General features: G+C 41.6%; 1 protein-coding gene across 4 annotated transcripts in view; it reads left to right on the top strand.

Moving 5' to 3' along the window:
- The first annotated feature begins 2,846 nt into the window (after positions 1-2,846).
- Positions 2,847-22,080, top strand: part of NDFIP2 (Nedd4 family interacting protein 2) — a 42,459-nt gene continuing 23,225 nt past the window's right edge. For 3 of the 4 annotated variants that reach the window (XR_014026318.1, XR_014026319.1, XM_081326858.1), the window contains exon 1: positions 2,847-3,269. Coding sequence is in view for 2 of the 4 variants with exons in the window: in XM_081326858.1 (XP_081182984.1) it covers positions 3,228-3,269 (42 nt within the window). In the remaining 2 variants the exon portion in view is untranslated. The remainder of the gene's footprint in view (positions 3,270-22,080) is intronic. The other variant, XM_081326859.1, reaches the window with a different exon arrangement.

The following is a 22,080-nucleotide window of genomic DNA, read 5'->3' as shown; positions in this document are numbered from 1 at the left end:
AAAAAACCCATTTTCTCTGCCAGGTGACCTAATTATCACCTCCTACCTCAAGTAGTTACTGTAAAGTAATGAGTATAGGCCTTTGAAACTATGGTAAACAGGGTGTTGCTAAGTGTAAATAAGGATTTCTGAAATTAGATGGAGAAGCAGATCAGTTCCATTAGACTCACAGATATGACAGGGGGGTGAGGATGATATAAACAATTATTCACAGCACAGCACAATAGCAGCATTAAGAATAACTAATCTTTGGACTTCTGGGCAAATAATGGCAGAATGAAGAGAGCTTTATGGCAACAGCCCCAGTAAAAAGAGGAACTGGTGAAGGGGACATAAGTTCATCAGACACCCGCTCTAGATCAAGAAGGCAAGGTTGACTCATAAATTTGCTCCATATAAAGCCTCCCCAAAAGAGACTGTAAAATAGCAATATCCGGTGAGTTTTAGAACTTTAGAAGCCACTGAGATAAGATAAACCCAGTTGGGCACTGGGTTTGCCTACCTCCTGTCTTAACCACCTCAGGAAATTGCTTGTTAATTGATTTTTTGGGATGTTAATAACCTTCTGAAGGGCAAGGTTTACTGTGCCAGGAGAGTTTTCTTCTACCCTTTATGAAAGAAGTTTCGTGTAAATTTAAGGATTATAAAGGGGAAAAAAATACTTTTGGAAAATAGCAAAAGGGGGACTAGAATGTTGACTCTAGAAAGATAAGGGGCCAGATGGACTTGAAATGCATCTTGTGGATTGTTTAGAATTTTATTATATGTAATAATGGTAATAAAGGTCACTTTTACTTGATTTATAATCTTTACTTGAATTATAATCTTTATGCTCTCTGATTTTCCCCTAGTCAATCTTCAGAATCCTCCCTTATATTCATTTTCAATCAATAAAATTTTCTCATGGGATGATTTTTTAAATTAATTTCAAGATATAGATATATAGATATAGATACGGTATATATAGGCATAGTATAGATATATAGATGTAGATATATAGATATATAGATTGATAGATATGGATATAGATAGATAGATAGATAGATAGATAGATAGATAGATAGATATAAATATAGAAATTGATGAGAAACTTTTATTGATTGAAAATAAATAAAAGGGAGGATTCTGAAGATTGACTAGGGGGAAATCAGAGAGCATAAATATTACAATTCAAATAAAAGTGACCATTAATGGAGCACTATTATTTGACTATATAAAAAATCAAGGATATTTAGGAACAATGTATTCAGAGATTACTCCTACAATTGATCGTCATTATAGGTAGACCTCAGATAATGACCATTCATTCAGCGACCATTAGAAATTACACAGGAGCTGAACAAAGGGACTTTCCCAAGCGCCCATGCAATTTATGTGATGGCCATTTAGGTTGTAACCATCCCAGAGTTACCTTGTGATGAGATGGACAGCAAATGAATTTAACAAACAGGCAAACAAATAAAGAAAAGCCACCTGAATATAAACGGGGCTCAAACCCCACTCCTTACTAGCCTTGAGGGTGTTACCTAGTTTGGCTAACGTCTGCAAGAGGACAGCCAAATTCAGAGAGCACCAAAGGACCACTCACTGCTCCACATGAAGAGCAATTTAGGGCTGCATTCAAACTCCTTATCCCAAAGAGTGCTTTTTTTAGGAGGCAACTGCACTTTCTTGTTTTTTCCTTGAAGACGTTTTGCTTCTCGTCCTAGAAGCTTCTTCAGCTCTGACTGGATAGTGGGGAATGGGAGGATTTATATTCCTTGCAGACAGCTGGTCATTTGTCTTCTTTTAGAGTCATTGAGGCCATAAAAGAATGCAAATGGCCAGCTGTCTGCAAGGAATATAAATCCTTCCATTCCCCACCATTTCCCCCTCAGTCAGAACTGAAGAAGCTTTTTGGATAAGAAGCGAAACATCTTCAAAGAAAAAAAACAACAAGAAAGTCCAGTTGCCTCCTGAAAAAGCAGCTTTGGGGACAACCATGACCTGGATAGCTAAGAATCTCTCTAGCCTAGACATTTACTTTTGAATCTTTCGAATAATGGAAAGGAGGGCATTTTTTTTTCATTGAATCACAGAATAAAAAGGACGGCTGGGGTCCCTAAGATGCAGTAAACAGATGTGGACAGGTATAATTGCTGGCTGGGTAAAATTGAGCCGGTCACTCCCAGCCCCATACACCTCACAGGGTTGTGGTTGTGGGGGAAAATAGGAAGAAAGAGGGTGAGTTATGTTTAACACCTTGAGCAGGGGTAGGCTCTTTTATGACTCATGGACTTCAACTCCCAGAATTCCTGAGCCAGCTTGGCTGGCTCAGGAATTCTGGGAGTTGAAGTCCATGAGTCATAAAAGAGCTGAGGTTGCCTACCCCTGACCTTGAGTTATTTATTTATTTATTTTATTTATTTTATTGGATTTGTATACCGCCCTATTCCCATAGGACTCAGGGCGGTTTATTTATTTATTTATTTGTAAGCTGAGCAAGCTTCTTGGCTGAGAAGCGAACCGTCTTCAAGGAAAAAAAACACAAAGGCCAGTTGCCCCCTGAAAAAAGCACCTTTGGGACAACCGTGACTGTGAATCTCCATAGACGTTCAGACCCTTTCCCCCCAATTCCAGAGACTGCAGTGGAGCCGACCTGTATTTCCTCTTCTCCGGGATTGTCCAGGTCACAGGGGTCGGCAACCTCGGCTCTTTTATGACTCGTGGACTTCAACTCCCAGAATTCCTGAGCCAGCATAGCTGGCTCAGGAATTCTGGGAGTTGAAGTCCACGAGTCATAAAAGAGCCGAGGTTGCCTACCCCTGGCCCAGGAGGAGGAAAGAGTCGTGTGGACGCGGCCAGGGCTGTGAAAGAAGAGGAGGCGAATGAAAAAGGCCGCCTCTCTTTCCCTCCATTCAACGCCTCAACCCCTCTCAGCCCTCAAGACGCCTCTTCGCCTCCCAGCCCGCCTCACTCGCTGCTGCTGCTGCCGCCGTCTCCTCCTCCTCCTGAGGCGGCCAGCCGGGGAAGCGAGCGCCCAGGTTCCCCCGAGAAGGAGGAGGAGGAGGAGGCGGCAACGGCGGCGGCCTTCAGGGGAGGAGCCAGCCGCACCGCCGGAGCCAGGCAGCCAGAGAAAGACGGGGCCGGGAGGAGCGAAACAGGCCCGGAGCTGAAGGAGGAGGCGAGCGCTGAGGCGGCCAGACCCGACGCGCCCCCCTTCCCCCCCCCCCCGCTCCGCTGCCGGCATGGAGGAGCAGCAGCAGCAGCCCGTCAGTCGGTACCAAGTGGTGAGCGAGGCCCTCCGGGGTGGACGGTGGCTGGGCCGGGGCTCAGGCCTTGCGCGCGGCCGAGGCCTGCTGGACACGGGAAAGGGAAAGGAGCCGCGAGGAGCGCTGCTGCTTCTCCTTTCCTTTCCTTTCCTTTCCTTTTCCTCCATCCTTCCCTTCTTCCCTCGCTTCCCTTTCTCCCTTCTTCACTCCTTTCCTTCCTTCCTCCTTTCCTTTCTCCCTCCCTCCCCTCTTCCTTCTCTCTCTCCCTTCACTCCTTTCCTTCCTCCCTCCCTCCACTCCCCTTCCTCCTTTTTTTCCTTTCTTCCTCACTTCCCTTGTCTTTCTCTCCCTCCCTCCACTCCCCTTCTTCCTTCCTCCTTTTCTTTCCTCCCTTCCTCCCTCCCCTTTTCCTTCTCTCCTTCCCTTCACTCCTTTCCTTCCTCCCTCCCTCCACTCCCCTTCCTCCCTTCCTCCTTTTTTTCCTTTCTTCCTTCCTCCCTCCCTCTCTCCCCTCTTCCCTCTCTCCCTCCCTTCACTTCTTTCCTTTCCTTCCTTCCTCCATCCCTCCACTCCCCTTCCTTCCTTCCTTCCTTCCTCCTTTTTTCCTTCCTCCCTCCCTTCCCGCGTCCTTCTCTCCCTCTCTCCCTCCCTTCACTCCTTTCCTTTCCTTCCTCCCTCCCTCCACTCTCCTTCCTTCCTCCTTTTCTTTCCTTTCTCCCTCCCTCCCCTCTTCCTTCTCTCTCTCCCTTCACTCCTTTCCTTCCTCCCTCCCTCCACTCCCCTTCCTCCTTTTTTTCCTTTCTTCCTCACTTCCCTTGTCTTTCTCTCCCTCCCTCCACTCCCCTTCTTCCTTCCTCCTTTTCTTTCCTTCCTCCCTCCCTCCCCTTTTCCTTCTCTCCTTCCCTTCACTCCTTTCCTTCCTCCCTCCCTCCACTCCCCTTCCTCCCTTCCTCCTTTTTTTCCTTTCTTCCTCACTTCCCTTGTCTTTCTCTCCCTCCCTCCACTCCTTCCTTCCTCCTTTTCTTTCCTTCCTTCTCTCCCCTCTTCCCTCTCTCCCTCCCTTCACTTCTTTCCTTTCCTTCCTTCCTCCGTCCCTCCACTCCCCTTCCTTCCTTCCTTCCTCCTTTTTTCCTTCCTCCCTCCCTTTCCGCGTCCTTCTCTCCCTCTCTCCCTCCCTTCACTCCTTTCCTTTCCTTCCTCCCTCCCTCCACTCTCCTTCCTTCCTCCTTTTCTTTCCTTTCTCCCTCCCTCCCCTCTTCCTTCTCTCTCTCCCTTCACTCCTTTCCTTCCTCCCTCCCTCCACTCCCCTCCCTCCTTTTTTTCCTTTCTTCCTCACTTCCCTTGTCTTTCTCTCCCTCCCTCCACTCCCCTTCTTCCTTCCTCCTTTTCTTTCCTTCCTCCCTCCCTCCCCTGTTCCTTCTCTCCCTCCCTTCATTCCTTTCCTTCCTCCCTCCCTCCCTCCACTCCCCTTCCTCCCTTCCTCCTTTTTTTCCTTTCTTCCTCACTTCCCTTGTCTTTCTCTCCCTCCCTCCACTCCCCTTCTTCCTTCCTCCTTTTCTTTCCTCCCTTCCTCCCTCCCCTGTTCCTTCTCTCCCTCCCTTCACTCCTTTCCTTCCTCCCTCCCTCCCTCCACTCCCCTTCCTCCCTTCCTCCTTTTTTTCCTTTCTTCCTCACTTCCCTTGTCTTTCTCTCCCTCCCTCCACTCCCCTTCTTCCTTCCTCCTTTTCTTTCCTCCCTTCCTCCCTCCCCTCTTCCTTCTCTCCTTTCCTTCCTCCCTCCCTCCACTCCCCTTCCTCCCTTCCTCCTTTTTTTCCTTTCTTCCTCACTTCCCTTGTCTTTCTCTCCCTCCCTCCACTCCTTCCTTCCTCCTTTTCTTTCCTTCCTCCCTCCCTCCCTCCCCTCTTCCCTCTCTCCCTCCCTTCACTTCTTTCCTTTCCTTCCTTCCTCCATCCCTCCACTCCCCTTCCTTCCTTCCTTCCTTCCTTCCTCCTTTTTTCCTTCCTCCCTCCCTTCCCGCGTCCTTCTCTCCCTCTCTCCCTCCCTTCACTCCTTTCCTTTCCTTCCTCCCTCCCTCCACTCTCCTTCCTTCCTCCTTTTCTTTCCTTTCTCCCTCCCTCCCCTCTTCCTTCTCTCCCTCTCTCCCTCCCTTCACTCCTTTCCTTTCCTTCCTCCCTCCCTGCCTCCACTCCCCTCCCTTCCTCCTTTTTTTCCTTTCTTCCTCCCCTCTTCCTTCTCTCCCTCACTCCCTTCACCCTTTCCTTTCTCCCTCCCTCCCCTCTTCCTTCTCTCCCTCCCTCCCTTCCTAGCCTCAAAATGCCCGTTCAGGCTGTTAAATCCTCCCTCTCTCTTCTCCCCCCAGGTCTGTCTGTCTGTTACTGCTGTGTTTTGCTTTCCCTTTTCAATTTCAGGGTCTTTAATTGCAGCTCCCATCCATTCTCTCATTCTCTCTCTCTCTCTCTTTTGGGGAACGATTTCAGCAGAAGAGGCAGTCCAGAGTGAATGTTCCCTCTAGGGCTTTACACGGGATATGTTTGCATTCTCACTAAACCCGGGGTGAACCTTCCACAGGCAGTCCTCAGCTTACAGCCACAGTGGAGCCCCAAATGTTCGGTTGTTAAGTGAGACGATTGTCAAGGCCCCAATTTTACGACCCTGTCTTGCCCCCCCTTTGTTAAGCGAACCCCTGTAATTGTGAAGCTGACCACGCGGTTGTTAAGTGAATTATTTAATATAATTATGTGTCCTTTTTATAAAGCTAGTCCTCAACCTGACGACCACAGTTGAGCCCAAAATTTCTGTTGCGTATCAGGACAGCAGTTAAGGAATTTGGACCCACGGTGATTAAGTGAATCACTAGAGTTAAGTTAGCAATATGGTTGTTAAGTGAATCTGGGTTCCCCATTGACTTTGCTCGTCAGATGGTCGCAAAAGGGGATCAACCTGACCCCGGGACATGGCAACTGTCATAAATATGAGTCAGTTGCCAAGCATCTCTGAATTTTGATCATGTGACTATGAGGAAGCTGCAACGGTTGTCAGGGTGAAAACTGGTCATCAGTTACTTTTTGCCAGTGCCATTGTAACTTCAGACGGTCACTAAATGAACTGTTGTAAGTTGAAGACTAGCAGTGTTAACTATCCGAGTTTCCAGCCTCATATATATGCCACGCAAGCAGACCTATTTATCAGCTGGGCCTGGTTACCCTTGTACGATTACCACTTGATGAATTGTGCCAGTTTTATGTAGCATTTGCGTAGCTGATTTATGAAAACAAGATAGCAACAGAACAACCTTTGAGTTGAATCCAACAAGTTAGTCTCTGAGATGAACCAATATCACTATTTGTATTTTGATAGATATCACACCAATATAACTTTATGAGAAAAGTGGAAGGTTTATTTTAAAATTTGGTTAATGCTGTTGATTTCAACAATATATTGGGTAGTGTTTCTGATATATTAACCATACACTGCAACTTGAGCCTTGTGAATGTTCTCTATTTCAAGGAATATCCCCTGCTGTTGTTCTAGAGCAGGCATGTCAAACTTGCGACGTCACGTGACGTGGCGTGACATATCGCGACTTTTTCCCCATTGCCGGCAATGGGGAGGGTGCGCTTTCGGCGTGATGCATCTGGCCCGTGGGCCAACAGTTTGACATACCTGTTCTAGAGAGTATCCTAAGCTTATATATTATTTGGTAAAACAACTGCACAGCTGTATTTATGTCCTCTTAAAAGGATCCAGGTAGCCCAATACTAGTCAGGAAGAATGTCCATAAATAATTTATATAAGATTCTGTCCTTAAAGGGACAAATGCTTTTTTCCCCTCTACATATTTTTTTAAGAAAAATCTGCAAACTGAAGTTGTATAGGGTGTGGGTTTGAGTTGCCCCCTCTTCCTACACAACAGCCTAATATTTTATTAGTCTCTCTCTTTGAAATGATAAGCTGTGCGTTCCCCTTTAATTCTTAACAATGTGTATTTGCTCCCTCACTTTGTGGCTATGTTAGTATGTTAAGTATGGTTTGCTGTGCAAGTCATAGGAGTTTCATTATGTTAAACCATATTTCACATATTTGGCTAAGCCAGAATCAAACTAAATTATTTTTAGGACCTTTTTTTGAATCCAATGATCTTGCTTAGAAATAAAATGTTCTTTAAGCATACCATGTAAGTGCCTGCTGATGCTTTCCTTATACGTTTCTTTCTTTTAAACTTTCACATACATAACAGATATATGATCTGGGACAATGAAAGTAAATGATATAGGTACATTTCAGTATATGTGAAGTATAAATATATTTGTTTACACATATACATGCATATAATATAACATGCGTAATGCAGATCCTCTGTTTATATAGATTTGTAAGTTGAGCAGCTCTTACATATTTCTCTCTTATAAATAGAATCATTTCAGTGCTTGTTGAAATACATAATTTCCTGCCCAATGAACTGCTGCTTTGACTAGATAATACTTGTTTTTCCTGGGAAAATGTAGGTGCTAATTTCCTGATTCAGCTGGGACCTTGTAGTGCTTTCATAGGGAACCAAGTCTACCTCCCGGAAAGGATTTGTAATTTCAAAAGGAAATAGAGAAAAGAAATTTGAATGTTTCTTCATGTCTGATTTTATGTGTCATATTTGCATTTCAGTTGCTTCAGTTTGTACTTCACTGAAAATAAAGAAGTTGGTGCTATGCTGACATGGTTTAAAATCCAATGGATGATGCACAGTACATAGTAAAGATCGTTTATAAAGAGGGAAAATGCTGTATTTAAAAAATCATGGCTCTCCCTAGTTTGGAGGATGAAATTGTATCTGCCAATATTCCATTTTTTGAATTTAAATTTTTTGACAAAATCGCAGGTAGGATCATCTAAATCTTTTAGGATCAGCTTATGCACAGCACTGATGGAATTGACTCTTAATAAAGCTGTCAAGCTGTTTCAGCCCTAAATTTGCCTTCATTTGTGTTTTAAGTCCTATTCAGCCTGCAGCTTTCCTATGAGGTAAAAGAACCCTAAACAGTTTGCTACATCCTGTTTTTAAGGTAGCCAGATGAACATTTCAGAGGTTATGACATACTTAATGGGAAAACTTTTCAGAAGTTGTGATTGTGTTGGGTGATTGTGATTGTGTTGGGTGGTGAAAGCTAACATGAGATTCAAAATCACCATTGGAGGAACAGAGGAAAATGATTTGACTTACTCCTCTCACAAATTTCAGATTGAGGACATACTGTACCAGAAGGCTTTGCATGAATATGAATTAAGACTTCCACTGCTTCCAACTTGTATTGGATAAAATATATTTCTGAAGGATCAGTCAATATTGTGCTACCAACAAATTTAACCTTACTGCTGTATTAAGAATTTGTATAAGCTTTACCCCAAATTTCTATTTCTTATTGCTCTGCATTGTTGTGATGAGAAAACATTCTGATTAGCAGCTGGTTTCCTAGAAAAGATAATCAGTTTGTTTACTTTTGGTTTAAGACTGTTTTGTACCAGGCAGATTATATTTGTAACTTACAGTTTATGTATCATTTAACAACATCATACCAACTGGGGCCACGTTGTTCATGTCACATTATTATAGTGTCTACAAAGCAATTTTTTTATGGTTAGTGATTAGAGCCCCATTTGCATAAATATTAAAAGTGGCTAGAATCTAAAAATATTTATGTTCTTGTATAAGGCCTTACGATATTATGGTGTTCCATTAAAGATCTTACGAGCTTTCAGCAGTTATGGTGAGGAGGATGCCAGGCCAGTGTACAAATGCTCACCATTCTTGACTTGCCCTGAGTACAGTAATAACTATCCAAGGTCTTCCAATAATTTCTTTGATCCGATCCAGCTGGCTGACTAAATGACTTCTATTTATCTCAGTGTTGCAAAGTATTATGTCTTCTAGTCTGTTATCTTCTTGCATTCTATCACTATTTACCACTTTCACTTCATTGTCCACTCCAGGTTCACTAAGCTTGCAGGTCTTGGTATTTACCATTGTCCTGGCTTTTTTCTTTCCATTTCACTTTTACTAGCTGCTCTAAGTCTTCTTCAATTAACAACTTACTTCCTGTTCATTTGGCATTTCTCTTTGGCACTTTCCGTAAGCAGCCCTTTCTAATCTTCAAACTGATAAATCACAAGTTTATTTTTCTCTTTTTTCATTAAGAGTTTCCAGTCATTAATAAGCGTAGTTACTGATCTTTCTGTAACCAAACAAGTAAATTTTGCCATCTCTGCGTTCTGTTATCTTCATCACCAATCCTCTGATGTGGACAAGTATGTCATCTGTGATAACTCTTCAGATTCTATCTAGCTGTGAATTTTGACATTGCTCTGATCTTATTTGAAATATATATATTTTTCATTTTCATCATCTGCTTATATTCCTGCATTTGAAAATACCTGCAAATGAGATCTTTCCTTGCTCGATTTGTGGAGTCGTGTATCTGCTTACCTCATGTCAGTGTTGCTTAAGGCTTTCATCCTTGCTCTTTCTCTCCCTGTGATGATAATTTATTCTGAAAATCACTTGAATCTTTTCATCTTTTGCCATGTTGGTATCATGGTGGCTCTCCTGATTTCCTTAATTTTCTAAGTTTAACCTGCATTTTTGATTATGGTACTTCACTAACTTTCAAAGTAGGTGCCTGGAAGTGCACTGACTGATTAGAAAATAGAAAATGGTTGGAAGGGACCTTGGAGGTCTTCTAGTCCAACCCTCTGCTCGACAGGAGATCTATACCATTTCAGACAAATGGGTTGTGCAGACTTTTTTTGTAAACATCCAGTGATGGAGCACCCTAGCTTCCAGAGGAAAGCCAGTCCATTGATTAATTGTTCTCACTGTCAGCAAATTTCTCCTTAATTCTAAGTTGGATCTCTCTAATAATTTTCTACCCATTACATCTTATCCTGCCCTCAAGTGCTTTAGAGAAGGGGCTGACCTCTTTCTGTCAGTGGCAGCCCACAAATATTTGAAGAGTTCTATCAGGTCACTACTGGTCCTTGTCTCCATTAGATTAGACATAACCTGATCCCTCAACTATTCATAATATGCCTTAATCTCCAGTCTCCTTATTATCTTTGTTGGCTCTTCGTCCTCTTCCTAGAGTCTCAACATTTATTTATTTTTTTGTGTCACGTTGACAAAAATTGGATGCAGTATTTCAAATGTGATCTTACCAGTCCACTATAAAGTGATACTATCACTTCTGTTGTGATTCAGGGTCAGCCTGTGGGTTCGGCAGTTGGGTCGGACGACTCAGAGGAGGAGGGGGGTGTTGAAGAGCTTGCTGAGGGGGTTGGAGAGCTTGCTGATGAGAGCCCTCAGCCAGGCCCCTCCCACCTGGTCACGATGCAGACCCAGCTGTGTGAACCTGACAGCGTGGATGAAGATGACCCACAGCTGGCCCTGTTCAAGGGCGCCCGACGCAGGAGGCAGTCAATCAGGAGTAAACAGAGGAAGGCAATGGGGCACCTCGGAAGGAGGCAGAGAGAAGCCACGCCCTGAACTGTATAAAAGGGGAATGCGTGGGAGGGCTGGTTTGCTGAAGGCAACCGCTTGAATAGCTCCTGTTTCATGGTTCGTGTCTTGTTTGCTTTTGTAGCTATAAATTTGGCAGGCTTAGTTCCAGCCTCTTGCCTTCTTGTAAAAGGGGTTGTCCCTGCCTATTCTGCAGGGCCGGTAGCAGGCTGGTACAGAACAACTTCATGAGGTCTTGATACTATCCCTCTGTTGATGCAGCCCAGGACTGTTTTGGGTTTTTTGGCAGCTGCAGTCTACTTCTGACTGATACTGACATGGTTGACCCTAGGACTCTTACATCCCTGTCACCATAATTACTATTTAGCCAGGAACCACCTATTTTATACCTGCGCATTTGGTGTAAGACCTTGCTTTTCCCACCTGCTGTTATTAAATAGTACTTTTCCATCTTCCGTTTCCTATTAGACAACATCAGAATAACACAAATTGTTGATTTTTACGCAGTCTGTATTTATGTAGGTTGAATTAGGTTTTCAAAAGAAACAAGAACTTTCTACACATGACTGTTTTAAAGGCATTACTAATCCAGATGTTCCCATCATTCTAAGATCTTCCATTTCTCCAACTTTGGTATCCCAGTTTCTTTTTGTTGTTGTGCATATCATGCTTGTTGAAATATTTTCCACAGAAATAGTGTCATTTTCTTTTTGATCCATCACTGGCAGTTATAGTTGCCTAATGTTGACATTTAATGGATATCCCTTATTTCCAATAGATTTAATCTGTTTATTGAATTTTAATCAAGTAAATATTTAGTTTTTAGTGTCGCTATAACTCTGTCCCTTCATATTCTTTTATAGTTGGACAGTTTCACCTTATCATTAGAGATTTAGGTTTATGTAACCTAAATTAAATTAAATTAATTAAATAAATAAATTAAATAAATTAATTAAATAAATTAAATTAATTAAATAAATTAAATAAATTAAATTAGTGCAGGTTCGCATCCCACCAGGCTCAAGGTTGACTCAGCCTTCCATCCTTCTGAGGTAGGTAAAATGAGGACCCAGATTGTTGGGGGCAATTAAGCTGACTTTGTAATAATGCCGCTTGGGGGGTGTATGAAAGCCCTAATAAGCAGGCATATACATAGAATGAAGGCTACTGCTAAGCTTGTAAGCCGCCCTGAGTCTTCGGAGAAGGGCGGGATATAAATGGAATTAAAATAAATAAATAAAATAAAATAAAATTTATTCTTGTCCAGGCGTCCCCAATCCCCAGTCCATGGACTGACTCTGGTCTGTGGCATGCCAAAAACCTGGCCGCGCAAAGAAGCGAAACCCCATCCTTGGGATGCAGGCAGCATGTGAAACCACGTCCCCCTCCAGTCCGTGGAAAACCCTCTCTCCACGGAACCGGTCCCTGGTGACCAAAAGGATGGGGGCCACTGTTCTGGTCCACCCAGTTTTTCCCCCTAAAATATGCAGATTGATAACCTTTATACCCATTTGGCTTAAATTAAGTTTTATTTCATTCACGCTTATTCATGTTCTGATTGGATACATTGTAACCGGGTGAACTGTTTTCAAATGTACTTATCAGTGGCCAGACTTCCTTAGGTCTGTTTTATTTCTGTTTGTAAGCAAACATTGTAATCTTAAATATTAACATTGCTATGGGAAGGAAGCAAATTGTCAGGCCAAAAAAGACACAGTGAAACCCAATCGAGTTCAATTCTTTATTTGCTTATATCTCATGTACAGAATCTTACTATAGTAAAGCTATAATCTTATAACCTAATAGATATACTCTGAGTGATTATAGGGTATGGTTACCCTGAAGCTGTTCCTCCCTCCCCTATCCAGTTCAAGATTGCACAGACCCTTAATTTGAACTTTTCTCTGGAATGTGCTGCCTCTGCTCCACGAAACCACAGTGTTCCTGCTGAAATCCCCCCCCCCCTTCTCCAGGTGCATATTTTATAACACAAATGCCCTGCTCTGCATTTCCATCCTATCAGCTATATTTTTAAACTTTTGATTGGTTTCTATCGCTACAGCAAAAGAATTGTCATAGTGTAGAAAGCAATCTGTGTTGACTTTCCCTTTTATTACATCATTCTAGATACAGTGTAGAACGTAGCTCCAAAAAGTAAGGAAAATTTGAGATAGCCAGATACGTTGTAGAATATGTTTGGACAAAGTAAGGGGAGTTGAAGATAACTGGTTAATTATTCAAGCAAGGTCTTGTTTTTATTATGACTGCTTCTGAGTCAGATTTTGAACAGAATTCAACTGTCAAGTGACATTCAATGGAAAACGGAAAATGTTAAAACTGTTTAAAAAAAACACCAGAAAAACATTTGGCAAAATCTGCAGTGGAAAATAAACAAAAAGAGTAGAAGCAATTAAAAATAACTTAAAACCCCATATGAGACATATAAAGTTACAAAATTATACCTTCAGGATCTCTGGCCGTTGGTGAGGATGCTGGGAGTTGTACATAACTCTAGAGAAATTGTAGTCATTTATCATTGCTCTTAGCAAAGGGCAGAATCAGCACATTGAAATGTATATCGAAATAAACTAGCAGCCGCTACAGAGACAAAATTGGTGTAACATTGTGAGTTTTTAAAAAAATATCCAAAAGACATCCAGATAGTCCATTCTCCCACAAATGCAGGTTCCAAGCAATATTCAGAAATAACCTCATAACCTCAAAGCAAATTAAAATATTCCAAATTTGAAAAATAGACATGGTAAACTTTGTCAACAGTATAATCGAAATAGTATTGTTTGGATATCAAGCTTCTTCAAGTTTCAAATAATCCAAGCAGCTTTTCTGTTGTAGGTTTTCCATTGAAAAACTAACGTTAAGGTAACTGACCGGAATGCTAATGGAAGCTCTTCAGAAGATTTTCCTTTTCATTTATAGAAAAATGTCTTCTGCTTTTTGTTTAAATTCAATGTTACTTAGTAGGTGACTCATGGTAAAGTATAATTCATTAAGTACTTGAGTGTATGGAAGAATATAATGCTGTAGTGCAAGCTGCAGGCTCTGACATAGAATACATATGTCCTCATTTCGACTACAGTTCAAAATTTCAGAAGAGGATAAAACCCACTTTGGCATGCACACAGAGAATTTGATACTCCAACCCTTACTTCTCCTAGATAAAAGGGGAAAAAATAATAATAATTGGGTCCTTTTAAAGCAAAAGGTTCTCCTTTTAAGTTGCAGTCCGAAGGGAAGAATATTCATTTACCTGCACTAATGTTGACAGCTTGCATTTTATTCTATGAAGTTAAAGAGGAGCCCGATTTACTCTTTCATGAGTTAGTTAGTGTCTATCCCCCAAAGCAGAGGTGAATCCTCTTGGAACATCCTATCCAGCTAGGAGGCTGAGTTATAGAAATCTTCCTCCCCCCCCCCCTCCAGTTTTAATTTTCAGGAAGAAATTTCAAGATATAAGAATCTTGTTCCCCTCAAACACTTTGGAATTCGGGGAACTTTCAGAGTAAGGCATCCCAGAAGGGGGCAACAGGGAAGATAGGTGGTAGCAACAGGGATTTCCAAATTGCTGTCCCAATACTGGAGGCAGGGCCAGGATATAAAAATCCAGATGGTTTTGAGGAGAGGAGATTTGAGACCCACACCTACTTATTCAATATATAGACCCAGTCATACCACTCACTACAAGCAGCTTTTGATTTATACAGCAGGGGTGAAAGGTGTGGTACTCCCAAAGCTGAATTTAAATACAGTAGGTTTGGTTTTTTCTGGCTGGGCTTGCAAGTCCTGTTCATAATAATCCTGTCTCTTAGTTGTTGCAGAATAAGATGATATGAAAATCATCTTAGGCCTTATTAACAAGCTTGACAAAATGATTCTGGTCAAAATAGTTTTGAGGTTGAGTCAGTGGGGAATCAAGTTCAGGGCTGATTCAGTAACTCTTAGACTTCTGCTCTGCAGTGTTTCTGGAGGACAATTTGGAATGAGTTTTCAAGGATCACAAATGATGGTTTGAGAAGCTCTGACTCTGGAACATGGACTCCTTCTCTGTTTCTTAAATTTTTTCAATTGCAATCTGTTGGTAAGAATGCTGACCTCTCAGGTTACATCAGTGCTTTATTCTGAATTTTATATTCTCTGCCCTGTCTCTTTCTAATCAACTTTACTGATAGTTAGTCTTACCCAACTAGGTTTAATTGCAAGGAACTCGTATTTAAAGAACATTATTTCTTCTGTGTCTATTCTTTTTGAAGATTCATTTTATATATATTTCATTGCAATTTTTGTATTTCATGCCTGTAACCTTAACAAAAGGTCATAATTTGAGGTATTTTGCATTTGCTTGTGATATAGAGATTAAATCAAGTAGAAGGGGTTACCCATCCCTCTGGTTCTTTTTCCCCCCCAACCCAGTAGAATATTGGAAAGAATATTTTAAAAGAGGTTTGAGAATCCATCTGTCTATCTGCCCAACTCACCTGGAAATAATGGAATGGACACAATTTTGTGTGCAGAGGCAATTTTACAAAAGAAAAAAATAAAGTTTAAAAGTGGTCTGGATCAGGTTAACAGCTGTAGTGGAGATATGGTAAAAGCAGTTGGTCTGCAGTTCATCAGGTTGCTGACTGCTCCTTGGTAAGGTCTCCTATCTCTCTCCTAGCCAAATTGCCCAGAATACTGGACTGCTTTGGTACACAAATGCACACACAAACAGATATAATGCATTATTTTGTTGCACAGGAAAATGTGGATGTGTTCCCTGGTACTACTGGTAAAGTGGTAGAGAATTCCACAACGTGTACTTTGCTTGCTATTTCTATCTTGTTTGTTTCATTCTGTGTGTTTTGGAAGTTTCTCCAGATCGATTACCAGAATCTGATCTCATGTGTTGTGAGGACTTCACAGGAAAAGAGGAAGAAAATATGTGAACTTAAAAACAGCTCCTTAGGTCTGTAACATGATCATTTGAATGGTGAAAATCATAGTCTCCATTACTATGTGTGTTACATGGCCTTGCTCATTTTGTAGAATCAACCTGCTCATTTTGCCTTCCAAATATATTTAATGTGGTCCCCAGCTGCCCAAAAAAAAAAGCTTGCCGACTTTTTAGCATAGCTGTTTAATCCTTGCCCTGTTATCTTTTCTTGTCATGTGAAATCTGTTTTGTATTTAATTAAATCTGCTTTACGTGTATCGTAATTAGATTTTTTTTCTTAAGCAAACATATCTTGGCAAGCTTTAGAGTCAAGTTTCTATCCTCCCTTAATCACCTCAGAAACCCTTGTAGATTTCTTCTTGCCTGTCATGAGACTTTTATTTGGGAAGTGTTAAAATACGTGTTTCTATTTAATTGTGCAACTGTGGGCAATAACTTAACCTTCATGAGCGGAGAGAGAATTGGTAACTGTCTAATTGCTGGCAGGGCTCATGAATTTTGTATATGTGTGTCCAGTTTCAGTCTAACATAGTTAGATAACTATGATAATGTAGATAACATGGTAAGTAAAAGTAAAGATTTCACTAGAGTTATTTTGTTTACCTTCCTGGATTCGCTGTCCCTTCAGGCAGTCCGTCCTGCCCTGGTCACCTCATGGCTTGATTACTGCAATAGTTTAGTTTAGTTTAGTTTAGTTATACATGCTACAAGGGCTTGCTCTTGAATACCACCTGGAATTTCCAGCTGGATCAAAATGCAGCAGCATGAGAGGTAATGGGCATTCTTCCATGTGCCCATGTAAAACCTCTGCTGCATGAGCTGTACTGATTGCGACTTGCTTTTGAGTGCAATTGAAGTATTGGTTGCTACCTATAAAGTCTTTCATGACATACGGCCTTGTTTACTTGAGGAACGGCCCATTTCCCATTGTATCTGATTGGCCAGTTTGATGTGGTAGAGTTGATGTGCTCTGGGTTCCGCTGATTCAACAATGGCATCCACTGATATTAAACAAGCTCAGTGTCAACGCTGCTAACATCGGATGTTTTTGCTTTGACAACAGATGGAGATGCAACCATCTTCCTTCTTATGTTTTACTCTTAGAGTTACAATTAGATGATGCTAGGGGGGAGGAGAAGGAGGAGGAGGAATGTGCATGGGAGTTTAGCTAGACATAACAGTACTGAACCTAGTGTGAGAACCAAGGTTATTGAAATAAGAGATGATAAGAATTGGCGGGTTGGAGAACTGGAGGGAAAGCCTGCATTTCAAACTAATTAGAGAATGTGATTTATGACTGTTAATTAGAGGAGGGGATTGTGGTTTGATACTATGTGCTCAGGGGAGAGGAATTCAGATTTTGGGTTGGACTATGTAAGTGCCAAAGTTATGCTTCTTGAATAAAGATTCTTTAAGGTAAACAATGCCTCAAAGTTCTTTGAAGAGTTTCATCTGTCGGAACCAAGACATTAAGCCAAAATCTGAATTCCCCTCCCCTGAGCACATAGTATCAAAGCACAATCTCCTCCTCTAGTTAACAGTCATCAATTGGAACCAAGTCATTCAGTCATTCAGTCCCTAGTCATCTCATGACTGGACTATTGTAATGTGCTCTACTTTGGGCTACCCTTGAAGAGCATTCGGAAGCTACAGCTGATGCAGAGTGCAGCAGTGTGGGTAGTTTGGGGGGCCCCAAGTATGGTCCCTGTAACCACCGCTCTGCGAGCTGCATTAGTTTATTTATTTATTTTTATTTTTTATTTTAATCCCATTTATATCCCGCCCTTCTCCGAAGACTCAGGGTGGCTTACAGTTTAAGCACAAACCAATGTGCTTAGCAATAGCCTTTATTTTATGTATATGCCTGCTTATTAGGGCTTTCACACACACCCCCAAGCGGCATTATTACAAAGTCAGCTTATTGCCCCCAACAATCTGGGTCCTCATTTTACCTACCTTGGAAGGATGGAAGGCTGAGTCAACCTTGAGCCTGGTGGGATGCGAACCTGCACTAATTGCAGGCAGCTGGTGTTACTGAAGAAGGCATTAGCCCACTGCTCCACCAAGGCTCTTAGTTACCAATCTGCTTCCAGGTGCAATTCAAGGTGTTGGGGATCCCCTCTAAAGCCCTTCATGGCAGGGGTCCAGATTGCTTGAGGGACCATCTCACCCCTCTGGGATTGGCCTGTACCACTCGTGCCAACAGAGGGGGCATGCTGTGGGTCCCGTCAGCTCAAATATTCCGGCTGGTGGGATCCGGAAGGAGGAGGGGTCTTCTCTGATGTTGCTCCTGCCCTCTGGAACACCTTGCCTCCCCTCGGTGTGAGATTGGCCCCAACCCTTGTATCTAAAAATGTGGCTTTGCCAGTTGGCTTGGGGCTCCAGTGGAGGAACAGTGCAGTGGAGGTGATTGATTGAGTAATAACAGATCCCACCTCACACACACACCCCACTCTGCCCGTGCCCTCCCCATGTGTCTTTGATTTTAATGTTTGATTTTGACTTTTCATGTTTTAGCTTAGATGAAACTATAAGCCATCTAAGAGATAAGGTAAAGGTAAAGTTTCCCCTGCACATGCGTGCTAGTCGTTTCCAACTCTAGGGGCCAGTGCTCATCTCTGTTTCAAAGCCGAAGAGCCAGCGCTTGTCCAAGGACGTCTCCGTGGTCATGTGGCCGGCATGACTAGACGCCAAAGGCGCACGGAACGCTGTTACCTTCCCACCATAGTGGTCCCTATTTTTCTACTTGCATTTTTACATGCTTTCGAACTGCTAGGTTGGCAGAAGCTGGGACGAGTAACAGGCGCTCACTCTGTTACGCGGCACTCGGGATTCGACCCGCCAAACTGCCGACCTTCTGATCGACAAGCTCAGCGTCCTAACCCACTGAGCCACCGCGTCCCTTCACCTAGAGATACTATATGGTAAAATGGGCAGCCAATAAATTTTATAAATAAATAAATAAATAAAATTAAATACATTAAATAAATTAAATAAACCAGGAGCTATGGAAACATGCCTTGAACTTCTAGAAACGTACCTCCTCCATTTTAGCATCTGCCTTATTTATGGAATGAGGCTCCTCAAAAATTGGAGTGGCCCCTACCCTACTGATATTTTAAAGGACCCTGAAGGTGAGGCTCTTTGGCCAGGACTTGTTGAGAAGGATTGATAACTCTTTGCTTCCTTTTCCTTCTTCCCATCGAGGTTTTTCTCCCCTGCCATCTCTTTTCCTTTGCTTTTGTGTATTTTTGAATGGTTACTCGTTTTTAAATGTTTTAACAATTTGTAAACCACCAAGAATCAGCCAGCATTTATTCAATTTAATAAATTAAATTATTATCTCAGTGGCAGTGAGAGGACCGGAAAACTGCATAACACATTTTAATTTGTAGCACCGCTAAAAAATGTAAATATACTCTTTTGGACTTCTAGAGAGTTCAAGAGATAAATCATTTTCTCCTTTGAAGATCCATGACTCTTACTACACATATGGAGTATTTTGCTACTGTTTCAATATTTTCTTTTATTCGAAAATAGTGTAACTAAAAACATAATGAATAGAGGAATGTGTTCATCCTTAATGTGCATTGTTTATGTTTTTCAGCTGTTCTACTTTATGAACATATTATGAATTATCCTTAAAAGTGATCAGACTGAATATTTTTAGTTCAAATTTTGTGTTTTACCTTATTTTTAGTTCAAATTTTGTGTTTTACCTTGTACTGTTTAGATAATTTGCTACCCAGGAGTTTGTTTGTTTTGACATAGTAACAAAATTTGTACCTAATGTTAAATCTGTATTATAGTAAATCTTGGCTTACTGTAACTGAACTGCATATAATCTGCCTATTCTTCCAATGAATACAAGAGATTAAAGTTGGTAATGATGTGAAATTAAACCTTTGATCATAATTTTAAACAAGGAAACAGTCCAAGAGTAAACTTATTTAACAGCTTAATTTTCCTGGGGTCATCAAAATGAAAGTCTTGGTTTGGACATTATATTAAGCAGCTGTATACAGGTGGTTTTCGACTTACGACCACAATTGAGCCCAAAACTTCTGTTGCCAAGCAAGACAGTCGTTAAGTGAGTTTTGCCCCCCTTTGTTTCCTTCCTTAGCACAGTTGTTAAATGAATCATTGAAGTTGTGTTAAAGTTAGTAACACGGTTGTTAAGTGGGTCTGGCTTCTCACTGACTTTGCTTGTCAGAAGGTCGCAAAGGGAGAATCACATAACTCCGGGATACTGCAGACACCGTAAATATGAGTCAGTTGCTAAGCGGCCAAATTTTGATCACGTGACCATGGGCCTGCTGCTATGGTCGTATGTGTGAAAATAGGTCAGAAGTCACTTTTTTCACTGCTGTTGTAACTTTGAACGGTCACTAAATGAAAGGTCGTAAGTGGAGGACTTCCTGTACCTGGTCATGCTGGTAAAAGAAGCGGAGGTGAATGAAACAAAAGAACAAGGAGAGTAAATCTAGCCCTCTTGCATCACATCTGGATGTATCCATCATTATTTAGCATTCTGTGTGAATGCCAGCATAGTGAAGAATCGTATTTGTTCAGTGTTTATTTTATAGTACATAAAAGCTTTAAATTCAGTCCTTTTATCCAGAATGCTATAGGGCAGGGGTCCCCAACCCCCGGTCCGTGGACCAGTACCGGGCCACAGCATGCCAGCAACCGGTCCACACAAACAAGCAAAGCCCCATCCACGAGATGCAGGCAGCACACAAAACCACGCATCCTCCGGTCCACGGAAAAACCTGTCTACACAGAACTGGTCCCTGGTTCGCAAAAGGTTGGGGACCTGTGCTATAGGGTCTCCTGCTTGAACACGGGGTCAGACTAGAAGACCTCTGCAGATTATCTGAAATTATATAGGCAAATGTGCAGAATCGGTGATGTGTGGTTTGAACATAAAATATAAAGTACAAAACAAAATTAGGCACAGAGACATTTTTGGAAACAGCTGAACCTAAGCAGTGCAGCATAAAGTACCAGTTTTGAAAGCTTTCCATAGACCAACAGTCCCCCAACTTGGAAATGATAAGAATTAAGCTTTCTAAAATATGCTTGCAGATAGTTCAAAAGGATAATGAATAGTCATGATGTGATGTTTTAATTATCCAGAAATCTTTCAAACCTGATCTCTTCAGTAAATTCTTGCCTGGCTGACAGCTTTTCTTCACAGAAGCAAGAGTATTGACTGGTCTTAATTTAATATTAACCATTAGGAAAGTCCCACTTGATAAAGTAGAAATAGCAGCAATATTGGATTAAAATTTTGAGGTTGTTACCAAAACCAGGAACAGAGGGAAATTGTGTCTCTACCTAAAAGAAAATAACGTTATTTATAACTTTATAATGGTATAACTTTATAATAAATAGGCAGTCCTTTGCATTAAGTGTATGGGGCCAGCATTGTGCAAGAAATGCAAACATGTAAAACAAACATACAAACAAATCTTATAAATAAATAAATAGTTCTCAGCAGCTGCTGATTTTTTTTTTAATGGTGGCCTCTTCTCTGCAATAAATTGCTTGCAAGAAGTTTCTGGATTCTTGTGTGCCTGCATAATTTCAGCTCATTGTGCTAAGAAGAAACATGATACTTGGAACTTTTAACATGGGGAACCCCCTCCCTCCCAAAAATTCAGATAAACAGAATTATCTTGCAATTTTTACGCAGAATTTGAATAGATTGTTTATCAGACAAGATTATTTCATGACATATAGCTTTACTTGACCATAACTTATATTTACATGTTAATTAAAGCACACAAGTGTTACCTAAATAGAAGCATTGCTTGAGAAGCATTGCTTGATTTCAGGAGCATCTTTCCTAAGGGCCCAGCAGTAGTCCGCCGGTATACTGGGACTCCACCTGCCGTGCCCTGGTCAAATTGCTCACCGTCTCATTGCTGAGTGCACCAAAGTTTCAGGATAAAAATCCAAGCAAGGGCCCAAGAGTAAACATGTAGCTTGGTAGAACTTCAGGAGATCACTCATTATATTGCAAGAGTTTTCTTCTGGATGATTTTCCAGAAATATTTTTGCAGACGTTTGTGAATTATTTCCACGCAGCCTCATTTAACGCTTTTGAGCTTCATTTAATGCTTCATCGAGCTAACATCTTTACAAAACACTACATCATCTTGGAAGAGAAATATGTTAAAACTCATGATCATTGTTCTTGTTAGGCAGAAATAGCAATCTGATGAATGGTGGTTGTTTTTTGCTTCCTCCAAACAATAGGAGTGGCAGACACCAAAGAGTGCAAACTCTGAAACCACCCTTTTGGAAGTCTAATAAAATCTCATACAGCAAATACTAGGTCCTTAATTTTCTTACCTTGTTCACTCACT

Source organism: Vipera berus, assembly GCF_964194415.1.
Source record: "Vipera berus genome assembly, chromosome: 4".
Classification (NCBI taxonomy): Eukaryota; Metazoa; Chordata; class Lepidosauria; order Squamata; family Viperidae; genus Vipera; species Vipera berus.
The sequence above is the reverse complement of the archived record's forward strand: the minus strand, read 5'-3'. Positions and strand labels throughout refer to the sequence as shown.